This window comes from Dipodomys ordii, unplaced genomic scaffold (assembly GCF_000151885.1).
Source record: "Dipodomys ordii isolate 6190 unplaced genomic scaffold, Dord_2.0 Scaffold227, whole genome shotgun sequence".
Classification (NCBI taxonomy): domain Eukaryota; kingdom Metazoa; phylum Chordata; class Mammalia; order Rodentia; family Heteromyidae; genus Dipodomys; species Dipodomys ordii.
The window spans coordinates 1,049,973-1,066,001 of record NW_012267443.1 but is presented as its reverse complement, the minus strand read 5'-3'; the positions used below and the strand labels follow the sequence as shown (position 1 = coordinate 1,066,001).

General features: G+C 40.3%; 1 protein-coding gene across 1 annotated transcript in view; it reads right to left on the bottom strand.

Annotated features, from left to right (window-relative positions):
• The window catches only part of Slc25a13 (solute carrier family 25 (aspartate/glutamate carrier), member 13), a 150,599-nt gene that overhangs the window by 38,720 nt on the left and 95,850 nt on the right, over positions 1 to 16,029 (bottom strand). The window contains exons 11-12 of the mRNA XM_013035852.1: positions 11,595 to 11,647; positions 10,205 to 10,285 (exon numbers count right to left, since the gene is read on the bottom strand). Coding sequence (XP_012891306.1) covers positions 10,205 to 10,285; positions 11,595 to 11,647 — 134 coding nt within the window. The remainder of the gene's footprint in view (positions 1 to 10,204; positions 10,286 to 11,594; positions 11,648 to 16,029) is intronic.

Here is a 16,029-nt window from a genome sequence, read left to right as displayed (position 1 = left end):
AAGGAGGAACGAAGGAAGGAAGGGAGGGAGGAAGGAAGGGAGGGAGGGAGGGAGGGAGGGAGAGAAAAAGGGAAGAGGAAAAAAGGGAAGGGAAGAAATGCTAAATTACTGTGAGAGAGATCAAGTAGGCCAAGGGGAGAAAACGGAGAGGGCAGTCAGTTCCATTCTCAAGAGCCTTTAGTTTCAAGTCATGAATGTAAATCCTCATTTTTTTTTTTACTGCTAGTTTAGAGCTCCTTGTAACCACAAACAACCTCAGAAGAACAATGAGTTCCAGAATAAGCAACCAACTCACATGGAAGACCTGCAGCTGGCTCAGAAGGCTTCCAGGGTAGAAGAGGATGATGTTCTCCTCTTAGAACACTGTTTTCTGAATTGTCTAGTGCTTAAAAGATACTTTGTTGTTATTCCTATTAAGGAGAACTAATTTTTCTTTTTGTGGATCTGAAATGATACAATGTTGTATGTGACTATCTTGTAGCTTTTGTTCAGGGGTGTGTGTGTGTGTGTGTGTGTGTGTGTGGTTTTAACTCTGTGTGTGTGTGTGTGATTTCAACTCATGTACTTGCTCAGCTTTTCACTGGCATTCTACCATCTGAGGCATTCTTCCACTTTGTTCCCCCCCTGGTTAGTTGAGGATGAGATTTATCTACCTTGGTTGGCTTCGAATTGTGATCCTCAGATCTCAGCCTCCTGAGTAGTGAATGGCTCTGTCCAGAAATTTAAAAGATCCCTATTGTTGGGTAGCTCCCTTTCAGAATCAGGCTCCCATCGTTTGCAATAGATGCTCTAACCCACAGTCACACTGCTGGCAGCCGACACTCAGATGAGCTTTCAGACAATTCCTATCCTAGCTGCCCTCTGTCTATACTGGGTTGGGGAAGATCCAGTCAACCTAGATAACCTTGAGATGATAATAATCAATTGTTGCCTGAAGCCACTAGGTGTTAAAATGATTTTTTTGTGTGTGCAGTAGTAATCAAAATACCTCTTCTTCTCAAATCTGCTTACTATTAAGAGGTAAGCTCTTAATTAAGAGGTAAGCATGCAACCTGGGCTACGATACAGTAAAAACCATAATAAAAGGATACTTGGAACCAGGTGCAATCGCTCACATCTATAATCCTAGCTAATTGGAAGGTAGAAATTAGGAGGATCACAATTTGAGGGCAACCCAGACAAAAAGACCCTACCTCAACCAAATAAAAAGCTGAGCAGAGCTAGGTAAGGTGGCTCAAGCTTGTACTCATACATAATTAGGAGGCAGAGATTGAGGAATCATGTTTTGAGGCCAGCTAGGATATAGATGTTCACAAGAAGTTCCATTTCAATCAATGGCTGGTCACAGTGCTGCATACCTGTCATCTCTACCAACACAGAGAACATAAGTAAGAAAAATGCAACCCAGACAGACCTGGACATCAAGTGTGACTCTATTTCAAAAATAACCAATACAAAATAGGGTAAAAGTGGGGCTCAAGTGGGAGAGGACATACCTAGTAAAGCACAAGGCCTAGAGTTCAATTCCAGTATATTATACAGAAAGCATAAATAGGAAGACTGCAGTTCAGGCCTGCTTACGCAGAAACTTGAGACCTTATTCAAAAAATAACTATAGCAGAAAGGGCTGAGGCATAGCTTAAATGGTGACACACCAACAAGTTCAAGGTCCTAAGTTTAAACTTGGAAGGAAGGAAGGAAGGAAGGAAGGAAGGAAGGAAGGAAGGAAGGAAGGAAGGAACGAAGGAAGGAACGAAGGAAGGAACGAAGGAAGGAAGGAACGAACGAAGGAAGGCAGGCAGGCAGGCAGACAAGGCAAGGAAAGTAAAAAGAAAAGAAAAAAAGAGTAAAAAGAAAAAAGAGAAGGGGAGGGGAGGGGAAGGAAGGATACTCTGTTACCCAAAAGAAGAAATCAACTGGTCATTAGAAACTGATGAGCAAGCAGAATACTTGAGATCAGGGGCTGGGGTTGTTTGGAGCTGAGCAGTAGAGCATAATTCTTTGGGTTCAGTACCAATCTCCAGCCTATGGCTTAAATCTGAAGTGTCACCATAACGCTCATGTTATTGTAAAGATTAGATCATGAACAATGGAGTTCTGCACAGTGACTAGGGCATGAGTGCTCTAACCTCACCAGTGGATTTATTCACTGATACACCCATAGTCTAATGACATCATGGGGAGGTGGTGGAAGCCATGTGGGGTCTAAAAGGAGAATGCCCTGAAAGGAGAGTCCTGGTCTCCTCTACCTTGTTGCTGGTTGTCATGAGGTACGTAGCTTTCCTTTACTGTGTACTTCTGCCATGCTGTTTCTGCTTTACCACAGGCTTCAAAGCAGTCCTGCCAGCTTACAGTGAGATTATGAGCCAAAAAGAAATCTTTTATCCTTTCAGTTGTTACTCTCAGGTATCCTGAGAATTAACATATTCAAATGCTACGAAAAAGAAAAAAAAATCTGAGATTTCAAGAGTCCTTAACGTAGTTTGGGTCCATAGCCAAACTCCAAAAACTCTCCTTTCCTCTAATACAACTGTGTATGATCACATTCTTTTCCATTCAAATAGCCTAAATGGAACACATGCTTTCATAAACTGCAAAACACATATCCAAAGTTAACAAAAGATACTGGAACAGAAGGAAGATTAGAGCTCATCGTATTTTGATTATTACCGACGTGTTCTCAGCCAATCATCGCCATGACCATGAAAGGTTAAGAGTAATAGGTTAAAGATGACTATAAGAGCTTTGCCATTTTCTCCATTCAGAATAACAGCATATTTTCCTTGCCACTGAATCTGATTGTTTAACAAATACGATGTGGGTAAATTGATTCCAGGTACCTCACTGTACTAACGTTAAGGCCTCCTTTGAGTAGGGGAGACAACATGGCTTAAGAAAGTCCAGCTAGCCAGTGGCAAGGCCAGCTGAAGGAGACCTCTCTACCCTCAGGCATTAGCCTGAGCTCCTAGCTGGCTACTATTTATATGAGGAAATGGACTTCCAGAAACCCTAACAGTCCAGATAAAATGATATGAAATATACAGAACTATCCAGTCACTATGAAGAGAGGCAAGTTATTGTTTTAAGCCACTATGTCTTAGAGTGGCTTGTGATATGGCAACAGATAACTGCAATAAAGTTATCTCCATTTTGCAGATAAAAATTAAGCCACCCAGGGCGCCGGTGGCTCACGCCTGTAATCCTAGCTACTCAGGAGGCTGAGATCTGAGGATCATGGTTCAAAGCCAGCCCAGGCAGGAAAGTCCCTGAGACTCTTATCTCCAGTAAACCACAAGAAAACTGGAAGTAGGGCTGGGAAGGTGGCTGAGTGGTAGAGCGCTTGCCTTGCATGCCTGAGGCCCTGGGTTCGATTCCTCAGCACCACATAAGCAAAAAGAAAAAAGCCGGAAGTGGCGCTGTGGCTCAAGTGGTAGAGTGCTAGCCTTGAGCTGAAGAGCTGAGGGACAGCGCCCAGGCCCAGAGTTCAGGCACCATGACCGGAACCCCCCCCCCCAAAAAAAAGGAAACTGGAAGTGGCACTGTGGCTCAAGAGGTAGAGCACTTGCCTTGAGCTGGGACAGTGCCCAAGCCCAGAGTTCAAACCTCATGACCAAAAAAAAAAAAAAAAAACTAACAAATATTAAGGTTCATCTAAAGCAATTATGTTTTCTAGTCCCTGACTCAGAACTGGTAGGTGAAGGCTTCAGGATCTGGAAATGACTTAAAGACCATGTTCTTTAGAGCACAGGGATTGCTTGCTGTTATAAGTGATCATTTAAATTATTATTATTATTCTCATAAAGATTTATTTTATGAATTAAATCAGCTCTATTATGTAATTCTCCAAAATTAGACCTGCAAAAGGTTGAACAGAATATTTTACTTTGCAAAGTGATGTCTTTCTAAATCCTCTCTATTCTTAATGACTTGGGAATCACTATCATTATGGATTGAAAAGACAGAAGGTACATTTTATTACGAATGAAAAGGAGCATAACTAACACAGGAAAAAAAGATGCATATGAACTAATAATTACCAGATCCACCATTAATAACTTGAAGACTTTAAATGACCATTTAAAAAAATTACAAAGAATAAAGTCTTATTAGTTCATGGTTCAGAGTTTTGGAAGTCCAAGACAAACTCATTTTTAAGAGGTGTTTTGGCTTCAAAATTTTTTCATTTTTTTTGGTCCGTTGTGGGCCTGAACTCTGGGCCTGGGTGCTGTCCCTCAGCTCTTCAGTTCAAGGTTAGCGCTCTACCACTTGAGCCACAGCGCCATTTCCGGCTTTTTCTGCTTATGTGGTGCTGAGGAATCGAACCCAGGGCCTCAGGGATGCAAGGCAAGTGCTCTACCTCTGAGCCACCTTCCCAGCCCAGTGATTCTGGATCTTTACTTAGGAAAATGAACCCTTAGATATGTATTTTAATGTTTTTTCTTTCATGCATGTGTTTCTAACGCATTTATAAGATTATCTCTTTGTTGCTTTGTATGTCCCTCCCCCACAGTATAACCCCTGCTTTCACTATATTTGATGTCAGTATAACTTGTGGAGGAGATGGGGAAAAACCAGTTGTTTAAGGATACAGGTGGATCTGATGCAACAATGAGAAGTACAAGTTGTCATGTCCAAAACGAGCTTTACAATGTCGGTGTGGGGGGGGGGAAGGGAGTGGGGGGGGGGGGGGAAGGAGAAGGATTGGGATGGGGGGGAGGGGGGAGGCTGGGAAGGGATGGGAAGGGTAAACAAAGGAGGAGGCTGCAATGCTTTGTAAGAAATGTACGCATTATCCTGCCCATGCAATTGTAACCCCTCTGTACAGTATGTTCACAAATAAAATAAAATAAAATAGGCCTGAAGAAAGTTTATTTGTAAAGCTGGAAATTCTGATAATTACTCTAATTCCCTTATAAATAAAATATTAAAGCTTTCTATACATGTTCCTAATAATTAAATGTACCTTACTTGTATGTAAAAAAAAAATTTTTTTTTCATTTAGCAAATGTTTACTAGGAGCCTGCCAGTTGCCATGTTAATCCAAGGTCCTTGGGCCATGCCAATGAGTAAAAAGATCCTTCCCGTGAGGTGTCTATCCTTTATAACAAAACACAGAATGCAAGAGGTAGACAAACAGCACAGAATGATTGAAAAGTGGCAAGAGGTATGGCAGAGGGAGAAGAAAAGAGAAAAAAAAGACAGAAATGAGGTAGGATCCCCGGTATAGGAGACAGAGAGTGTGTTTTCAGTGGGGAAGGTTAACATTTTAAGTTTATTCAGAACTGGATATATGTTTAAATTTTAACACTGAAGAAATGACTAAAGTCTAGGGAAAATCCCCAAGTTATCAAAAACTTGGTTAAATGAATATACTGTTCTAACCATAGTTAACGGGCCTATAAATTCACACATGCTGTTTGATTACAACTATGCCACATTACAACAATTGGAAGCAATGCTCCCTTCTGATACTCTTCTCTAAAAGTAAAGAACATCACTGATAGAAAGAATGCATAAGTTTCTACCTAAAAACCATGAACTGTTCTTGTTGCACCCGATCTGAAGTAAACACTAAAAGCAAACATTTACATGGCTCAGGTATGTTCTTCTTCATAACATAAAATGGGAAGATATGTATTGGAATGAAAACCAAGTCTATCTCAGGGTAGGTTTGTCTCTGGATATGAAGAAGGGAAAAACAACTAGAACAGATACACGAGAACCTCATTTTTAAGTGTGTGATTTTAAGTTAAGTGGGAATACATTTGTGTCTGCATCTTTCATGTTTTCCAAAAGTTAAAAAAAAACACAATTGAATGTAATGTTAAAAAGATGAGTCTAAGAATTTGCCTTAAAAATGACATCTGGTGGCACATGCATATAATCTTAGCAACTGATGCTGAGGCAGAGGCATAAAGATCACATGTTCAAGGCCAGCTTGGGGCTACACAGGAAGTTACAGGCTAGCGTGGGCAAGACCCTATGTCTAAACAAAAGACAACTGATACATTACTATACAAAAACAAGCATTAAGAAGCCCCACATATATGAGAATTGGTATAACAGGGAAAGCAGAGGCAGATGACAGCAGCAGGGTACTATCTATTTGCAGGGGAAAACAATTAAAATTACTGCTCATTCCATGTTTTCCCAATGTTGGCACTCTTACCAATCCCTTTCAGAACTAGTGCTGTGAGTTTACCAATGATTTATCCCATTCAAAATGAATATAAACACCCATAAGCAGGCATACACAGGAGTGAATCACAATAGAAAATACTGAGGATACAATATCAAAAAATATAGTTCAAAAGCATGTTCACTAATTTTTCCAAATAGTATCCCTTTTCCATTGGCATATAGTAACTTTTACTAACTATGAACTTTATGAGCAGAGGTTCATATGTTGTAGACATAGCTTTTCTGGTGAATATTAATTTTAATGTGAGACAAATTCATCACCTTATTTATATTTCTCCCTTAAAACCAATTCTGATACGGGTGCTAGTGGCTCACACCGATAATCCTAACTATTCAGGAGACTGCTATCATAGGATTATGGTTTAAAACCAATCCCTGCAGAAAAGTTTCTAAGACTCTATCTCCAATTGACTAATAAAAAGCTGGACTGGCAGCGTGGTTCAAATGGCAAGAGTGCCAATCACAAACAAAAAAGTTGAGCAAGAGTGTAAAGCACTAAGTTCAAATTCTGGAACCAGAAACACAAACAACAAATACTAAACCAAACTCAAACCCAATCCTCATATCCTAAATATGGTAGCGTTGCTTTTCTTAGCTATTCTTCTTATTAATATCAAAGAATCAAAACTAATGATCCCAGATTCCCCATGACTTTAACCCCTTATTTCCACAAAAGATAGAAAACTGTAACCTATACATCATATGGCATTGCACAGATTAAAAAAAATTTTTTTAACAAATATGAAACAATTTGTGGTAGCATACCCAGAGATAGGCATGCCAGTTTTTACATCATTGGAAATGGGGTAGTAGTCACAGGCTCTCTCCCCTCTAACACATTTGCTGTCACTAACAGTTCCTGACCTACAAAAGGGGAAGGGTAAAAAGAAAGAGAAGGATATCTATGTTCAGTACAAGGAAACTACAAGGCCCAGGTCCCTATCAGAACCACTGCAACTGTCAGCCTAAAATATTTTAGAATCCAGAAATCTACTCACAGAGAAAATGCAACCACAAAGAACTCTTTCAGACATCAAGTTTACAAACCCCTGTGTTAGCATCTAGTTTAGTCTTGCTTGAACTCTGCTGAATATATCACTACATCTAACTGTAAATCTACAAAAATCTTCAGAGAACAAGTCCAATTTTAGATTCCAAACTAAAATAAAAGATCTCAATGTAAAAAAAAAAGAGCTTAAAAATAAGGTCAAACTTTTCTATGTGTCAGATACGGTTATATCAAAAACAAAAAAAGGAATGGGTTAAAATTTATTCCTGTTAAGAGCTCATGACTGTGTTCCTCCAAGTATACTACCACTTTCATTTTTCTAAAAAGAATAATAAATAAAGCAAGACTGTGTGGCTAAGCACTATGAAGTTATGAGGTTAAGAGACAAGAATCTCCCAGCATATTTTCCCTGTTTTTGTAGAAGTCAGATTATAAAACAGAAAAGGCCTTGTTCAAGAAGGAACCAGTTTTGGTTGTGAGTGCGTAAGTCACCCATGTGTACAAGCTTTCAGTAATAATGAAGCAAGGTGAGCTCCCCAGAGACTTGAAAGTCATTGCCCAGCAATGCTTGGCTGAACTAAGGCAGGGAACTGCTCATTTGACACAGGCTCACAAAACCCTTTGTATTTCCAGTTGGACAGAGCAGGCTGTGGAACATAAGTTTTTCTAAGTACACACTGGTTCTGATTAGGGAAAGTTTTGCTAAAGCCTGTAAGAATAGACACTGCTGCTATTTTAGCCTGCATGTGCAGGCGACCGTGCGTTTGCTTGCACACATACGCGCGCGCACACACACACACACACACACGCACGCACGCACGCACGCACGCACATGCCCACAAAGATGGACTCGTCTGCCAGATGCTAGTGATTCAAACCTGTAATTCTAGCTACTCAGAAGGCTGAGCTCTAAAGATCATGGTTTGAAGTTAGCCCAAGTAGGAAAGTCTATACGACTTTTATCTCCAATTAACCACCAAAAAGCTGGAAGTGGAACAGTAGTTTAAGTGGCGAAACATTGGCCTTGCGCTTAAAGCTACAGGACAGGGCCCAGACCCTGAGTTCAAGACCCAGTTCTGGCAGGTGCGTGCAGCCCCCCTGCTCTCCTCCCCACAATGTTATATGTTCTATTTAGAGATCTAAAGACTTCTAGCAGCTGACTACTTCCCACAGGACTGCTTATCTGACTCTAAGCTTTTACTTCATGAAGCAAGGACTGAAGGAAAGAGGAGGTGACTGTAAAATATTAAGGACCATTCTACCTACCTTTGAGATGAAGGATGGCCAACCTCATTTTGAAATTTTTTAAGTAAAGCCCGAGTGGCTCCAATTTTAATCCTGTGTTTAGAACAGATCAGAAAAAGGGCTGCACCTTTTTATAGTAACGAGGCACCACGTCTGGTGCCAATCTGTATTCTGCGTTGGAAAACAAGACCACCTACAGAGGGCACCTCGGCAGTATGTGCCACAGCCAGTCTCATTGGCACCACAGGCATGTGAAGGCAAAATGTTTTCAGTAAGAAAATACACCTCCGGGCACCATGCCAGGATGACTGCCAGAATCTTGAGTAGCATCACAAAATTTGTTTTGCATTTTAAATTCTTGGAGAGATCTATAATCGCGTCTTTATAGTAGGTTTAAAATCTAACTTAAAAAGAAAAAACCCACCTCCACCTGACCTACTGAAATGCTATGTTACCTTCAGCCCCTGGCAATTATTGGCTAGATCTAACCCATGGAAACACTAATTTAAAAATGCGATAACCCATATCCTCCAGTGGAACCTGTGGGGTTGTTTGAAATGAAGTGTACTTATGAAGGAGAATAGTTTCAGGCAACTCCTGCTGTTCTCTGTGGTTATTACTGTGCCTTTTTAGTGAGGACATTAAAGGCTCCCTCTTTCTACCCTAAATTCACAGACTATGAGGATCCTACCTAGCTATCTCTGACAGGTCAGTGATCACACAGAGAGCCAGGCAGTAGCCAGATTCCATACATCTCTCAAAATTTACCAGGAACCAGCACTACTAAGCGCCTGCCACCTTTTAAAGAGCTACCATTCAACATCAGATAGGACAATAAACTCTCACACAAGCATGAATATGTGCAAGTGTCTGTTCAGCTTCTAAACTCAATGGTTTTTCAAGAAAAAAAATTAGGGGTGACATTGTACTCATAAACTAATCTATTAAATTGAAACCCTGTTGTATGACTTAAAGTATAACAATTAAAAATTTACTTTGTGAATAACACTTGCTATTGAGAAGCAGTTAATTAAAAAAGGAAAGAGAAAAAGACTTCACAATTCTTCTAAGAAAAGGTATTTGAAGTTAGATATTATCTTGACCGAGTGATCAAAGCCTGTTTCTGTAATGAAGCTTGCTTTTAAATAACGCAAATCTTTGTGTGCGGGTTCATTACTTAATGTATCTGCATTCACATAGACAAATTGGTACATGAGATAGCGATGGAAAAAGTTTTGCTGAATTTCAGAACAAGACGCAGTCTGTGCAATGTGACTATGCGGAGATCTTCAGCCAGCTCTTGCACAGCCTCTTCTCCCAGAAGCACTGAAGGCTGGGAGGGTTGCGGCCACTTGCATAGAAAAGCAAAGCAGAAAGCAATGGTTCCTGGCTCCATGCTACAAATTTTAGTGCCTGACCCAGCAGAGGGTACCACGAGGAAAGAATGTACTACAAATTAATTTTAGAAAGGGTTCGCAAAGATCTTTCAAAGGCCAAACACTCCTGCCACAAATGACTTCTACAGCAGACCAACCACAAGCAATGATGAATTGAACAGGCATGACTTAACAGGCAATAAGATCAGAAACATTTACCCTTCACCTCAGGAATGGCCGCCTGTCTAGGAAACACAGCCCTGGTACAAGATCTGTGGTTAAACAGAAGCTTAGTTCATATTTGCTGACCATGACAGTGATACGTATGTAAAACAAGATTTTCAAATGTAGGCAATCTGCAAAAGGTACTTACGCAGCCTCCAGCAAGAATTTCTGCTGTCACTGGGACAGAACCATCTTTGTGCATAAATTTATCCCTCACAAAATCATTCACCTTGAAGAAAAATATTTATAGAAGCTGATGAAAAATATAAACAAAGTCATTAAACACAAATAATATGCATCTGTTAATATGTATTCATTTTTTGTCTATTGTATAATTTAATAGATCTAATATGTTTGAGAGAAGTATTTTAATAGCATACATATGGTTTTGAAAAGGTAAAATATATATTCCTTCTTAATGTTGTAGGGAGAAAAAATATAAAATGACTTAGAAGCTCAAAATTCATAAATGTCCTGCAGTCACAATAGTAAGAAACACTGATAGTTCAAACAAAATAAACCCATATTTTATAATTTAAAAACTATTTTGTAAGGTATGAGTAAAAAAATCACTTTTAAGTCTAACAAGATTTAATCTAAAACACTCCTCACTGAGACCAATTTTTTAGATGTTTTTCCAGCTTAGTAGCAATTCAGTATCTAAAAATTCTTCAAAGATCTCAAAGAGCATCAATTGCATTAATTAAGTATAATATTTTGAAAATGATATGTACTACAAGCCATTTTAAGACATATATAGGCCAGAGAAGATTAACTATTTCAAAATCACATAATAAAATGGTGTAAGAATTTCAGGATTGAAATTCCATGGCCAAATCTAAAACTTGGAACTGAACTTTCTGGGACTTTCAAGCCTCAGTTGAGTTACAACCAAACTTCTGCAAACACTCAAAGGAGTACCAATCACTTGTCAACATGAGCCAGGTACGGGGTAAACAACATGATGTAAGGTCAACTTCAACTAGAACATAAAGATCTCAGTATTTGGCTTTGGCAAATGCTAGTGTGACACACCCTACACATTCTATTAACAGCAGGTGTAATTGAAAAAGGATCACTTTGAAGTCAGAAAGTCTGAGTTGCAATTCTAGTTCTCCTGCTCATGAGTTATGCGGCCATAGGTAAACTGTCTAAACCCTGAGGCCTCACTCTCCTTATCTCTACACAGTAGATCACACTTTGCTTGAGATTAAAACAATAAGATTACGAATGTCAAGTGCCTAATATGGGCTGTATGGAGGGAAAACTCTGCTGCTGCTGCTGCACCACTGCTATTGCTCTAAGGAAAAGATGATGGCAAAACCACCAAGAGTGTTCTCCAAGGTCATTATCACATTTTGAAGGTTCAGTGTTAAATGGGAAATAATGAAAAGCCATGTGTGGTGAGAGACTCTGACCTTCAAATTAGTTAGTGCCTTTGAGGAACCACCAACCTGCTGATTCACAGAAGATTACCTATTAGATTCTTAAGTATGTGCAAATTCCCTTCGTAAGAAACTCCAACTCAAAAGACTTACTGTAAGTTTTATGGCCTTCTCTGGGGCGACTCCCAATAACTGTGGCAGCAAACCTAAAAATCAACAAGGAGCAGAAGTATATTAAATAAATTAGCATTAACTAAACAAATCAACAGCTCTGTAGAGGGGATCACCACTTAAAAACTGGGGCAATCTTTGCTGCAATTTTCTGCTATTACCTTTAATGAGAATACTTGAGATGGAATGTTGAAGTACTAACTTCTAACAGCCATAGCAGCCCCTTTTACTTTATGGATCATTTGCACATTGGGTCAATCCACAGTAAGTGATGCAGGAAATCTCATTATTACAGGAAAGTATGTCTCTACCTTCTCCCTTCCCACACCTCCTACTCAGTGGACTTTATTAAATATAGAACAATATACTGATAGATGGATAGACTGTTTTTGCCCTCCTTTAAATGCCCATAGATCAGGCATTTGTTTCTGGAACAACTCTAACTTGGGGATGAGCACCTTATATGGTAGGGCACGCTCTTACTCCTCTTACATTAGAAAAAGGCGATTGGAAAAGATTCTTTCTAAGAAGAGCAATAGATAAAGCAAAGGAAGAAGAGTGGAAACATGCCAATGGTACTCAAGAATGGAAAACACTACTATCCTGGCCCATGGGGAGGAGTCATAGGGAAGTAGCCCAAGGAACCAATGGCTAGATACTGTTGCCACTATCTAGGGCAAGATCCTGAGCCTGATACACTCTCACTTAGATGGGCAGTATATAGAAGGTTCGAAGCAGATGAGTGATATGCCTGCTGCTGGACAAGGTAAGAATGCTGACTGTGTGGGAATGTTATGTCACACATCCATGTTTAGGAAGGAAGGTGTGGGAGAGAACCACCACACTTGACTAAGTCTGTTCAATCTTTAGCATGACCAACTGGGAGAGCTGAAGAAACCTGTGGAAAGTAACGTTTGGGTTGACACATGAACAGCTATGTTTTGGACATGTTCAGCTGAATTGGGAGTCAGGCAAGAGTCAAAGCACTAGGGAGAAATGCGGCCTTCGCCAGGTGTGGCAGTTAAAACAGTAGGGGACTATATACTATTTTCATGTATTTTTTTCTAGGAAAAGAAATAAGTGAAAATCAAAGACTAATGTCTTCTTAGATAATCACCCTGAGCTGAGGAAAAAATACATTTAGACTGTACATCCTGATGCCTTTTCAAAGTGCTTCAGAGTACTAGCCATTGTCTAATTCATCTACACAGAAGGTCTACTTGTCAGGCACCAGTGGCTCATGCCTATAATCCTAGCTACTCAGAAGGCTGACATCTGAGGATCGTGGTTCGAAGCCAGCAAGGGCAGAAATGTCCCTGTGTGAGACTTCCCTCCAATTAACCACTCAAAAAACTGGAAGCAGCACTGTGGCTCAAGTGGTAGAGTCCTAGTCTTGAGCAAGAGTTCAGGGACAGTGCTCAGGCCCTGAGATCCAGCCCCACAACTCATTCTCTCTCTCTCTCTCTCTCTCTCTCTCACACACACACACACACACACAAAGAAAGTTTACTTGGCAGACTCTTCTGAACAACCAGCTCTGCTATATACACTGTGAAGCAGCAGCCCGAGGCCAGAGATTCTTGATCCTGTATGTCTCTAGCATGTGGGTATGTTTGAGGAGCATGAGCTTTAAAACATAATCTAACTAAGCTTCTTGCAAAAAAAGAAGTGGCAGCCTGGATCTCTTTCTGACTTCACAGCAATCTTTCTAGATTGGGAAAGGCTCTACTTTTTAGACAAGACCCTGAATCCAAGGTCTCCACTCTGCTCTAAAGCTGATACCTCAATGAGCACAAGTGCCAGTTTTTATTTTTATTACTCTTGTTCATATCCTCACAATAGAATTTTTTTGTTTGTTTTTTTGTTGCAGATGAAGGGAAAATGTGTCTCAACATCATGACACATTTAGGACTGAGCAAAATGACTGGAGACTGAGGTTAAACCACAGATCTAATAATACATAATAGTGGTATTATACAGGTATTTACTGCACACCAGGTATTACTAATACTAATGCTTTATGTGAATTAACACATTTAATCCTCATAACTATGTTCAGGGCACACTATTTTTATTCCCATCAATGAAGAAATAAGCCAACTTCAATGGAGTTGCCTAAGTTCACTCAGTTGTTAGATAGGAAGTGGCTTTCAATCCAGATGGTCTGGCTCCAGAGGGGCATTGGCAAGATTCTGTAGATATGGAGGACGGCTTTAAAAGTAAAATGTTTCACCAGGTGCTGGTGGCTTATGCCTATAATCCTAGCTATTTGGGAGACTGAGAATGGGAGGACTGAGGTTCAAGGCTAGATAGAAAAGTTCATGAGAGGGCTGGGAAGGTGGCTCAGTGGTAGAGCGCTTGCCTTGCATGCCTGAGGCCTCGGGTTCGATTCCCCAGTACCACATAAGCAAAAAGAAAAAAGCCAGAAGTGGCACTATGGCTCAAGTGGTAGAGTGCTAGCCTTGAGCTGAAGAGCTGAGGGATAGCGCCCAGGCCCAGAGTTCAGGCCCCACGACCAGACCAAAAAAAAAAAGAAAAGTTCATGAGAACCCACAGCTAAGCACAGTGGTATATGTGCCTATCATCCCAAGCTAGTTGGGAGGCTAAGACTGGGAGGATTGCAGTGACAAACCAGCCTGAGCAGAAGAGTCCATCACTATGAAGAAAAGCTAGATGCTATAGCTCAGGCCTGTGATCCCAGAAAAAAATAAGAGGTCTAAACTAAGTGGATCATGGCTCTAGCATGTGCCAGAGCAAGAAATGAGACCATACTTCAAAAATAACCAGCAAGCTGGGCACGGTAGCTCATGCCTATAATCCTAGCTGAGATCTGAGGATCATGCTTCAAAGTCAGCCCGGGCAGGAAACTCCATGACACTCTTATCTCCAATAAACCATTAGAAAACCAGAAGAGGGTAGAGCACTTGCCTTGAGCTGAAGAGCACAGGGACAGCACCCAGGCCCAGAGTTCAAGCCCTACAACCGACAAACCAGATATGGAGACATAGCTTAAGTGGTACCATACTAGCCTAGTAAGCATGAAGCCCTGAATTCTAACCCCACTACCTCCCTAATTAAAAACAAAAAAAAGTTAAAAGTTGTAACAGCAGAAAAATGACACAACAAGGGCAGAGACCAGAGCTAGGAAGAATTAAAGTAATATAATCAGAAGTCAAGAGTTTCTTTATATTAAATAAAGGTCAATTCAGTAAGAGAACCAAAGTGAGCACAGATTCCTAAGACCTGGAAAAATGTCAGCACTGAGGTAGGCAGTGAATAGGAACAATTTTTACTTTTAATCTACTATGGCTAAGCAGCAAAATACAGGTAGCTATAAGTTGTAATCTGTGGATATGATGTGTCAAGTCCACTACAAATGTGGAGTTGACATGTCTAGTTTTAGGTAAATGCTCTTTGGGAATCCTCATGATCTGTGGGACAATGAAAAGTTGCGGAGGTGGGAATTCTAGTAACACTCTGTACACCTAGACTTCTGAGGGAAGAGGGTATCATGGCTCAGTAAACCTAAAGCCAACTTCCTAGTTAGAGCACTTCATCATAGTCATATTTAAAGTTCAAGTGAATATATGTTTGACATCTGTGTAACTCAGCAAAAAAAAAAAATCAGGTTTCTAATATAAGATGTTTCTGGAAATTCATTTTAACCATTTGAAACAGAGATGGAATGTGTGTGTTGTTTCTAACTTGTCAAAACTGCAGTCCATTTTCCAACTGCCTTGACTGAAATTTATTAGTGTGGTTGGTTTCTAATCTACTCTTTGGAGTCCAACTCCATCGGCACATATGGCAATGCTTCCTTAGCAACGTTCACTCCACCGGGGGCTGCTAATGCGCGAAAAGATTTACAGGGCACAGTATTAATACCGTGTTTTGTCTTCAAATTTCATAGGTTGGAGATATAAATCATATTGTCCTTTCTAATTCTAGTCCCTATACAACTCAATGAGAACTCAGCTAGAGATGTGGGACCTAAGTCCCAGGTCAGAAGCTTAGATTTTTATTCCCTTGAGTAACGTGCACTATTTTTTTTTTTAATCTAAGAACTTTTGAGAAATATAATTCTATCAATTCAGAGTTGGCAAAAGTTTGGGAAAGAAATTCATTAACAATGTTAGCCCAAGCTAAGTGCTGGTGGCTCATGTCTGTAATCTTTACTTGGGTGACTAAGATTGGGAGGAACCCAGTTGGAGGCCAGCCCAGGCAGAGAAGTTTATGAGATTCCTACTCCACAGAGATGCATATAGTGGCACATGCCTGTTATCCTAGTAAGCTAGTAGCCTAACATGGATGGCTCTGCACCTATGTGAGTACCTAGACAAGAAGTCCCTATCTCAAAAATAATGAGCAGAAAGCAGGTCCGGAAGTGTGGCTCAGTGATAAGAGAGCCTGGGTAGAA